At 36.2% G+C, this 11494-nt stretch overlaps 1 protein-coding gene across 9 annotated transcripts in view; it reads right to left on the bottom strand.

Moving 5' to 3' along the window:
- The window catches only part of PPFIA2 (protein tyrosine phosphatase, receptor type, f polypeptide (PTPRF), interacting protein (liprin), alpha 2), a 749227-nt gene that overhangs the window by 57814 nt on the left and 679919 nt on the right, over window positions 1-11494 (bottom strand). For all 9 annotated transcript variants that reach the window (XM_006871823.1, XM_006871825.1, XM_006871827.1 and 6 more), the window contains one exon: window positions 10091-10291. In XM_006871823.1, the coding sequence (XP_006871885.1) occupies window positions 10091-10291 (201 nt within the window). The remainder of the gene's footprint in view (window positions 1-10090; window positions 10292-11494) is intronic.

Below are 11494 nucleotides of genomic sequence, written 5' to 3'. Positions count from 1 at the left end.
AACTAGAATTAGATAAGTGAGTATAAAGGGTACTGAATTTTAGGAACTACTGACTCTTCCTGGTGTGGTATTGTGAGTTGGAACCGACTCAGTGGAAACCCTATGCATAGTTGCTATGGTTTGGAACAGACTCAATGGCACTTAACAACAACAACTGACTCTTTTGGTCATGCAGTGTGTGGTTGGCACCTAACAGTCAATACCTCCTTAAATTTTGTGGCACGTTGAATATTTTGATAGAATTGGGAGAGATAGAAGATAAATAAAACAGTCAGACTTCAGAATACTCTGAAACCGTACCTAGAAAAGAAGTATTTATTACTACCTATGCCATTTGTAATATTTTGCATTTTATAATTGAGTTGTAAAACAAATTAACTTGCAACTTACCTTTTGCATTCACCATGAGGTATATATATATATATATACAGACATATATACATATACATATACCAGCTACTCTTGTGTTGATTGACTCACGTGTGTTAGAATATAACCATGCTCCATAGGATTTTCAATGGCCGATTTTTTAGAAGTAGGTTGCCAGGACTTTCTTCCAAGACAATTTTGTGTGAACTCAAATCTCAAACTTTTCAGTAAGCTGTCGAGTGAGTTGCCAACTCCAATATTCACATTTCCCTTCTAGTTCTCATTAAAACAAGATAAATATTTATCCTCATAAGAAGATTGGCATTTATATGGTTATAAGGAGCTCTGGTAGCATAGTGGTTATGAATTGGGTTGCTAACCTCAAGGTCAGCAATTCGAAACTACCAGCTGTTCTGCAGGAGAAAGATGAGGCTTCTGCTCCTGTAAAGATAAGCAGCCTCCGAAACCCTGTACAGGGTCGCTATGAGTCGGAATTGACTCCACGGCACACTACCACCACCACCACTTTGTCTTATTTCTACTAAAGGTTGAGGCTTTTAAAGTTAGTGATCAAGAAAAAAGGAATCAAATTGCATTAAATATAATACTCTGCGAGGTGGTAGGGTACAGGCAGCACAAGCTTTTTCCTATCAGAAGTGTATTTCTCAGGAACATAGTTATGAGTCAAAATGACAAGAGTGTGTAACTTTAGACAACTTATTTAACCTATCTATAGATCAGAGTCCTGGTGTTGTGGGTTAATGCCCTGGACGCAAGTTCAGTGTGACTGCAAGATCGGTAGTTCAAGCTCACCAGCCGCTCCTTGGAAACTGTAGGCAGGGTGCTATGAGTCGGAACAGACTCAATGGTACTAACAACAATAACAACATGTATACATCAGTTTTTACCATGTGTCAAACAAAATAATAGTATCTATTTCACATTGCTGTCAGGCTTAAATGAGTTACAACTTGAAAAGCACTTAAAACATTGCCTTTGTAGTAAACACTTGGCTAATTCTGCAATTTCAGTAGAAATTCAGTTTAACCAGCCTCTACTCAAATAAGGAGCTCTGGTAGCGTAGTGGTTACGAATCGGGTTACGAACCTTAAGGCCAACAGTTCAATACTGCCAGCGGCTCCGTGGGAGAAAGATGAGGCGTTCTGCTCCCGTAAAGATTTATAGCCTCGTAAGCCCTGTACAGGGTCGCTATGGGTCGGAACCGACTCGACGGCACTTAACAACAACTCAAATAAATATCTCATTTAATTAATGCTTTTCTAGACAATTTGCTAGTGGATGCTTATTATTCCTTACATTTTGCTCAAATTAGTTAAATTGTGCATCAGGGTTGTATTCTTTCACCATACTTATTCAATCTCTCTAATGGGCAAATAATCTGAAAGCCTGGTTTATATTAAGAAGAACATGGCATCAGGTTTGGGAGAAGAATCATTACCAACCTGCAATCTGCAGATGACAACCTTGCTTGTTAGAAGCAAACAGAGCTTAAAATACTTACTGATGAAGATCAAAGACTATAGCCCTTTAGTATGGATTGCACTTTGATGTAAAGAAAACAGAAATCCTCACCACTGGACTAATAAATAACATCATAATAAATGGAAAAAAAGATTGACGTCAAAAACTTCATTTTGTTTGGTTCACAATCAACAATCATAGAAGCAGTCAGGAAATCAACACATTGCATTAAGCAAATCTAATGCAGGAGTCCTCTTGAAAGTGTTAACGAGCAAAAATGTCAGTTTGAGGACTAAGGAGCCCCTGACCTAATCCATGGTGTTTTCAATTGCCTCATATGCATAGAAAAGCTGGGTAATGAGTAAAGAAGGCCAAAAAAATATGGTAAATGCTTTATTGTTGTTATTGTGTTGTTATTAAGTGCAGTCCAATTGGTTCCGACTCTTAGATGCCCTATGCACAACAGAGAAAAACTCAACTGGATCCTGTGTCTTCCTCACAATTGTTGTATTTGATCTCATTGTTTCTGCCACTGTGCCAGTCCATCTCTTTGGGGGTATTCCTGTTTTTCGAGGACCCTCCACTTTTCCAAGTATGATGTCCTTCTCTAGGAATTGATTCCTCCTAACAATATGTTTAAAGAATGAGAGACAAAGTTTTGCAATCCTTTCTTCTAAGGAATACTGTTGGTATACTTCTTCAAAGACAGATTTGTTTATTCTCTGGCAGTCCATGGTATTTTCAATATTCACTAACACCATGATTCAATTACTTCAGTTCTTCTAAGGCATTCCTTATTCATTAGCCAACTTTCAGACTCATATGAGGCAATTGAAAATACCCTGGCTTGGCTCAGATGCCCCTTAGTCCTCAAACTGATATCTTCTTTGCTCTTGAACACTTTAAAGAGGTAGATTTGCCTAATGCAATACATCCTTTGATTTTCTGGCTGCTGGTTCCATGAGTGTTGATTGTTAGCAAAATGAAGTCTTTGAAAATTTCAAACTTTTCTCCATTTATTATGATGCCACTTATTCATCTGATTTTTAGGATTTTTTTCTTTTCTTTATATGGTGGTACAATCCATACTAAAGGCTGCAATTTATTATTATTATTATTATTATTATTATCTTTTTCAGTAGGCATTTTAAGTCCTCTTCACTTTCAGAAAGCAAGGTTGTGTTATCTGCATATCACAGGTTGTTAAAAAGTCTTCCTCCAAACCTGATGCCAAGTTCTTCCTCATACTATCCAGCTTCTCTCATTTTCTGCTCAGTATACTGAGCTCTGGTAGCGTAGTGGTTACGAATCGGGCTGCGAACCTTAAGGTCATCGGTTTGAAACTACCAGCTGCTCCGCGGGAGAAAGATGAGGCTTTCTACTCCCGTAAAGATTTACATCCTCGGAAACCCTATACAGGGTCGCTATGGGTCGGAACCGACTCGACGGCACTTAACAACAACAACAACAATACAGACTGAACAAGTATGTGGAAAGGATACAATCCCAGCACACAGCTTTTCTGATTTTATTCACTTGTTCTGTTCAAACAGTGCCTCTTGGTCTATAAACAAGTTTTTCAAGAGCACAATTAAGTGTTCTAGAATACTCATTTTTCTCAATATTATCCATAGTTTGTTATGAACCACAGAGTTAAATGTCTTTGCATAGTCAACAATGCACAAGTAAACATTTTTTTCTGGTAGCCTCTACTTTCAATCAAGATCCATCTGACATCAGCAGTGATATCGCTCATTCCCATCCTCTTCTGAATCCAGTTTGAACTTCTGGCAGCTCTTTGTCAACTTACTGTTGCAACAGTTTTTGAATTATCTTCAGAAAAATTTTACTCACATGTGATATCAATGATGTTGTTCAATGATTTCCACATTCTGTTGGATCATCTTTATTTTTTTGGAATGAGTACAAAGATGGATCTTTTTTAATTGGTTCACCAGGTTGCTGTCTTCAAAATCTGTTGCCATATACAAATGAGTGCTTTCAGTACTGCTAAAACTTATTGAAGCATTTCATTATGTATATTCCATCAATTTCTGGAGCCTTGTTTTCCACCAGGCTTCAGTGCATCTTGGACTTCTTCCTTCAGTACCATTGGTTCTTGATCATATACTACCTCTTGTAATGATTGAACATTGACTATTTCTTTTTGGTATAGTTATTCTGTATATCCCTTCAATTTCCTTTTGATATGTTCTGCATCATTTAATATTTTGCAACCTTTAATATTGTAACCCAAGGCTTGAAAAAATTTTTTTCAATTCTTTCAGCTTGAGAAATGCTGAGTATGTTCTTCCCTTTTGGTTTTCTAACTCTATCTAGGTGTTTGCACACACATTTCATTATAATATTTTATTTTGTCTTCTTAAGCTGCCCATTGAAAATTTTTATTCAGTTCTTTTACTTTATTTCTGCTATTATTTATTTTTCTATTCTTAAGAACAGATTTAGAGTTTCTTTTGACATCCATTTTGATCTTTTCCTGATATATAATGCCTTTTTCACATATGATGTTCTTGATGATATCCCACACTTCTAGTCTCCAGAGTAATTAGTCTCTAATGCATCAAATCTGGTATTATGGTGGTTTCTAAATTGAGGTGGAATATACACAAAGTCTTACTTTGGCTCTCATGGACTTATCTTAATTTTCCTCAGCTTCAGGCTGAACTAATTTGCATATGACAATTGATGATCTGTTCCATATGCAGTCCCTGGCCTTTTTTTTTATGGATTGGATGATATTGATATTCTCCATCATCTTTTCCAACAGATATAGTTAATTTGAATCCTATTTATTATATCTGGTGAGGGTCATGTGTATAGCTACCTTATATGTTGTTAAAATAAGGTATTTGCAATGAATACATTGTTGGTCTTATAATTATGCGATCTCCAGCATTGTTTTTGTCACCTTGGCCATATTTTCCAACTACTTATCCTTCTTCTTTAGTTCCAGCTTTTACATTCCAATAACCAGAAATTATCAATGCATCTTGATGGCATGTTTGATCAATTTTACACTGAAGAAATTGTTGTTGATAGTGTGCCATGGTATCCGAATCATAGTGACGCTGTATACCGTTTCTGATGCTGTAATGTTACAGGAGCAGAAAGCCTCATCTTTCTACCTTGGAGCATATGGTGGACTCAAACTGCTAACCTTATAGTTAAGTTACAGTCCAACACATAATCCACTACACTATGAGGGTTCCTTGAAGAAGTATACAGACTTCTTTAATTATGTCCTCATTGGCTTTAGTGGTTGGTGTATACATTTGAAAAACAGTGGTATTAAATGGTCTTCCTTGTTAAGTGCCCTAAAGTTGCTTCTGACTCACTGTGGCCTTGTATAGTGTTTTTGAGGAGCTGGTGAGTTTGAACTGCAACTTTGAGGCTGGCAATCTGATACGACATTATTCCCTATTAATTTGTCCTTCCTGGCATATTAAACCCAATCATTGTGTGACTCAAAATTACCAATACTAGTCCATTTCAGAACACTAATGCCTAGGACATTAATCTTTATGTGTTCCATTTCATTTTCGAAGACTTCCAATTTTCCTAGATTTGTACTTCATACATTCTACATTCTAGTTCATGGATGTTTGCTACTGTTTCTTTGTATTTTGAGTTGTGCCCAATCAGCAAATGAAGATCCTGAAATATTTGGTCCATTCATCTCATTAAATTCAAATCTACTTTGATGAGGCAGATCTTCTTCTGTTTGGTTTTAATTGCCTTCCAACCTGAGGGGCTCATTTTCCAACAATATATCAGATAATGTTGATCTTCTTCTGTTGGGTTTTAATTGCCTTCCAACCTGAGGGGCTCATTTTCCAACAATACATCAGATAATGTTGTACTGCTATTCATGGTTTTCACTATTAACTATTTAGAAATAGTCTGCCTGTCCATATTTATACTCTTTCTTAATTTAGAAGCTCTGCTGAAATCTGTCTACCATGGATGACCTCACTGGTATGTGAAATACCAAATGCACAGCTCCCATCATCACCACATCACACATGTAACCACTGTACAACAAACTGACCAAGAGTGGTGTTATAAAAAAAAAGAAATGCAAAACAATATAGTGTTTACAATATATTATAAAACAATAATATTGTTAACAATATATTACAATATAACAATATAAGCATATTGTTAATCTCTATAAAAGGATTCTATCAAAATGCTAATTATAAAAATTCAACAGTAATGATTTCTAGAATTATTTTTATTATTTAAAAAATTTGTTATTTGATTTATATTTTCTACATTTATAAGGATCATGCATTAATCTTATAAACAAATACAATATTTAAATACCATTAAAATGTTTTATCTTTTTTCCAATATTAATTAATCTTTGATTCCTTATTCAGCCAGAAGAGATTTCTCTTTCCTTGCAATTTCCATAATATTTATCTTCCATCTTGCATTTAGGAGTTAGACTATATTGTTTCTTACTCAGCCTATTGGGGAAAACATCTTACTTTTCTTTATGTGGTGGTTGTGTGCGGTGGAGTTGGTTCTGACTCATAGCAATTCTGCATAAGCTTTCTGAGGCTGTAAATCTATACAGGAGCAGAAACCCTCATCTTTCTCCAATGGAATGGCTGGTAGTTTCAAACTGCTGACCTTGAGGTTAGCATCCCAACTCATAACCACTACGCTACCAACATATATAATGTCCCTCCTAGATGACAGTTCACTCAAGTTTCACATCCTTTGGAATGGTGAATAGAGTGATATGTACAATCATTTTTTTTTTTTTTTTAACAAAGAATTTATTCAAAGTCTAAAATTTCCCATGCACTGAGTTAAGGAGTATGGCTTATAGAAAACCCAAATTTATTCTTGTGTAGTCTGATGTAAAACATTTCTGAGGAGTGGCTGATGGGTTTGAGCCTCTGACCTTGTGGTTTAAAATGACCTTGAAGTCCAACACATTATCCTGCAGTGTCACACTGGGGAGCAATTCAAGTGAAGAGTGTATTACAGGTTTTTGTAAATACACTGCTAACCATGAGGTCCATGGTATAAAACCACTAGCCTCTCCTGGGAATCCCTGTACAGGGTTGCTAACCGACTTGATGGCACTTACCAACGACAACAACACTAAGTACACGGAGTGATACTGCAGGACACCATTAAAATCCGGATTGAAGGGAACCAAGCCAAGGCTGTGAGACTTAGTAAAAGCTTTCCACAGGGTCAAGCAGGAAAAAATAAGTTAAGGTCGAGTGGGGAAGGAATGATGAATTGGGATTAGAAAGAACTTTTCAGGCAGAGGGAAGAGCAATTTTAAAATATCGTAATCTACAAAAATCATCTTAATGAACTGAAAGTAGTGTAATTGGAATTCTGCTCCTGAGGAAATAATATGGAAAAAAGTCTTTGAGCCAAACAGAGAAATGTTCTCATAAACAGTCGTAACAACTGCCTGTTAATTAAACAATTGAATCTACTCTTATCTTTAATATTCTTTGATTCAAATTTCTTTAGTGTGTTCAAGTATGTTTAGAAAAGTCATGAGTATTCTATTTCCCATGAAAATGGATTAAGCTGATAAGTAAAAAGCACAAATCTATTAAAATTTACACCCAGAAGTTGGCACTTTGAATGCTCTTATCTTTGCAATATGGTTGTTGTTGTTGTTAAAAGCTGTCTGTCTGTTCTGATTCATACCAATCCTGTATGGTGTTTCCAAGGAGATGTTAGTGGATTTCAAGTGTTGAACTTGTGGTTAGCAGTCCAATGTTTATTCTATAATGCCACACCTTCAAATTGTTTTTGAATCTGATTTTTACTTGAGAGGAAAATTATCAGGTGCTGCTTAAGTGTAGCTATAAACCAGTTCTGATCCTTCTTTCTCAGGAAGGATCTTTATTATTACCTGGCATTAATAAAACATTGACTCAGTGTAAAGGATCTTTCTCAGGAATTTATTCAGGAAATTAATCAGGTCTGAATTTGGTCCAAAATAATTATTTTAATTGCCTGCTCAACTTCTATTTTCAATGTATTCTGAATTATTGTTTAGGTTGAATAATGTTCAAGTTCTGGTACAGAGCATATAACTGGTGTGGCATGATAGGATAAGCACTGGATGGCAAACCACATAGTCAGTGGTTCAGGCTAAGGATCTGTTCCTTAGAAATCCTATACAGGGTTGCTATGAGTCAGAACAAATTTGACAGCACTTAACAACAACATATATGGCTGGTTGGTTGGTTAGGTGCTGTGGACTCCCTTCAGACTCAGAGCACCTGAGTTTGAAGGGATCCTTGAAAACCTTATAGGGTAGTTCTATGTTGTTTTTAAGGAGCTCTGGTAGCGTAGTGGTTACGAGTCAGGCTGCCGATCTCAAGGTCAGCAGTTCGAAAATACCAGCTAATCTGTGGAAGAACAATCAGGCATTCTGCTCCTGTAAATATTTACAGCCTCAGAAACCCTGCGCAGGGTCACTATGAGTCGGAACCGACTCCATGGTACCTAACAACAACAACTCTTTCTTTATGGGAGCAGAAAGTCTCATCTTTCTCTAGTGGAACTGCTAATAGTTTTGAACTGCTGTCCTTGAGGTTAGCTGCCCAATCTGTAACTACTACGCCACCAGAGCTATATTAAAAATACCCACCCATTTTCACTGAGTCGATTCCGACTCACAGTGACCTGTGGCTAACAGTCTAACACTTATCCTACTGTACCACCAGGGTTCCTTAATCTTATAAATAAGAGTCTATTAGATTTTGTCTTTTTTACCTACATGTGATAGAGAAAGATATTAAAATGGCATCATTCAAGTTTATAATCTTCCTACATTTGGCTTTATATTTCTGGCATTGAAATATAGTATAATGTAAAGGAATATAAATGTTGTTGTTAAGTGTTGTGGAGTTGATTTCCCCTCATAGCAACCCTGTATAAGGAGCACCTGGTAAGTTTGAACACTAGAAATAAAGCAAATTCACTAAAACGGTATTTGTTAGTGTTGTGCCTGAAAACAGTATAAAGTAATATTGCTTTTGCTTCTTTAGCTGATATTCAAATGTATCTCTGTCTTTCATATTTTATTATGTTGTATCAATATAAGGAGTCCTGGTGTAGTGCTGTGGATTAATGCACTTGCCTGCAAGGTTGGCTTGAGCCACAAGATCAGTGGTTCAAATTCATCAGTTGCTCCTCAGAAACCCTATGCAAGGGTCACTATGCTTTGGAACTGACACAACAGCACTTAACAACAACATTATATATGGGCCCACAGAGGCTCAGTTAACAGAGCACTTATCAACAAGTATATAATTTGAGAATTATTTGAGGAAATGAATAAAACATTATTTGAAATTTTTTTAGCGTTTGAGTTCTTCATCCTATGTGCTATTTTTCACAGTTAGCTATTTCCCAACATTATAAAAATACAACTCTGTTGCTGAAGAGTTGAATCATGACTTACAACAACCCTAAAAGACAGAGTGGAACTACACTGTAAGGTTTCCAAGGCTGTAGTCTATATGGAAGCAGACTGCCCCATCTTTCAATCCCATAGAATAGCTGGTAGGTTTGAACAAACAGCCACCTTGTATAGGATTTCTGAGGTGCGGCTGGTGAGTTTGAACCACTATCCTTGGGATTTGTAGTTGAGTGCTTATCCATGCCAGGAACCATTTCTGAGAGGATGAGAGATTTACAAAGGAAAAAAAAACAGATTTTAAAGGAAGGTATTCTACCTGGCATTAATAAAACATTGACTCACTGTAATAATGTCAAAATGTAGAAACTGTTTAAAAATAATTAAGTACTGTATCTCTATAAAATAATAATGTATTCAACTCATGTCCTGATGATATTGAATTACATTTTTAATAGGGAAATTTCTGAAAAAAAGTGTAAGACAAAGGACTTGCAGCTTGCAAGAAAGATCTAAACTTGAATCTAAAGACTGGCCCCAAAATCTGTCTTGGTTCCCACTTCCTGTTTTAGAGAACTGAATAATCATGAAGAATATAGCCTTCAAGTGTAATTGGAAGCACAGCTCATTGAATAAAAATCTATTAAAAGTAACAGCAAGGTTAATGAAGAGCAAGCTCAATCTCTTCCGATTAATTCAAGCTGACATTGAAATGTGTGTGGCTATAGTTTCTCTCTGTAGACTCTGAGATGCTGCTGGTGTTTATCCAGCACTGGGAGAGAAGAGGAGCAGAAACTGACTTACTGTTCGTGATGTTGGAGGAGCTGAAGGGCTAGTCAGGGAAACCATCTCCTGGATTGCTAATCGGAGCTTCAGGCGATGTAGAGGGTTGCTGATTCCAATTTCTCTCTGGATCTCAGTGTCTGATAAAGCAGACATGATGGCACCACTCTTCACATTGGCACGGCAAGCTGCTACATACCAAGCAGGCATTCCCAACCAGAGCTTTAGGAGAGGAAACATATAGACACATTATAATAGTTATCATTTTATTGTCTATTATGTTCCAGGTATTATTCTAAATACGTTGTATTTGTATGGTTTTATTTAATGCTCACAATCCCATGAAAGAGATGCCACTATTATTTCCATTAGAGGAATAGATACAAAGAGAAAACGAAGTAATTTGTTTAAAAATACCAGCAAGGAAACCAGGAAACCAAGAATTGCATTCCAGGTATTCTAACTACAGAATCTATTTTAACAACTACGTCATATTACCAGGGATAAAGTAATAGCTGCACAATATCCATATCCCCCCATGTTTCTGAACAAAAAAATAGCCACCAGTGGCATTTGACAAGGACCTCAAACTATGTTTGTATGAGTACCTTATACTTTATATTTGTCCTTTGAAACTTTGAATGTTGGAAAATAGAGACAACTCTCCCACCTCCAGTCACATGATTTTGATCAAAGCATGAAGGACAGTTAACACTTACTTCCCACCTACCTACGTCATGGAATAAATGTATGAGTCTAATTATTATAGTCAACTATTTCTGAACCCAACACATGAAAATTGTATATCTACTGTAGTTTACTTGATATTTACTTAAATGTGTGTCTAATTATGTCTTTCTTGTCCTGCAAGACACAACCAAATTCATCCATAAACCTACCCATCCATCCATCCTGTAACAATTTCTCGTGATTCTTACAGTAAGAAATGAATTTAGTATAGAATTCTAGAAGATGTTACTTTGTACTTAGTAGGTACACCTAATTAATAGCCACATGAGCCAATAAGTCTCAGTTAAAATGAATCAGAGTTACAAGAAGACTGTTACTAACTGTAAAAGAGAGTAACTTTTTAAAGAGAGTAGCAAAATGAATAATCCATTAAAAAGTAGGAATAAAGATTTTTCAACTGAATCTATCAGGCTTTGACAAGACAACTGAATCAGTAGTGCCATGAGCACAGTAGTGTCTAGTACACAACTGAAGCACTAAGTGAATGCCAACTCTCATGCACTGTGTTGTACCATCTGAAGTACATGCACCTAAGAAAGGTATATTCTCCCTCCATTTCCCTTCTCATTATCTATAGCTAGGGAGCAAAACACTTCAAAGGGAATTGTTTTTTAAATTCTTGTTTTTTTAATGTCCAAAACACTGAAGTTAATTGTATTTCTGTTCTATTTGCTG

Source organism: Chrysochloris asiatica, unplaced genomic scaffold (genome assembly GCF_000296735.1).
Source record: "Chrysochloris asiatica unplaced genomic scaffold, ChrAsi1.0 scaffold00175, whole genome shotgun sequence".
Lineage (NCBI taxonomy): Eukaryota > Metazoa > Chordata > Mammalia > Afrosoricida > Chrysochloridae > Chrysochloris > Chrysochloris asiatica.
Note: the sequence above shows the minus strand (reverse complement) of the source record. Positions and strands in the feature narration are given on the sequence as shown.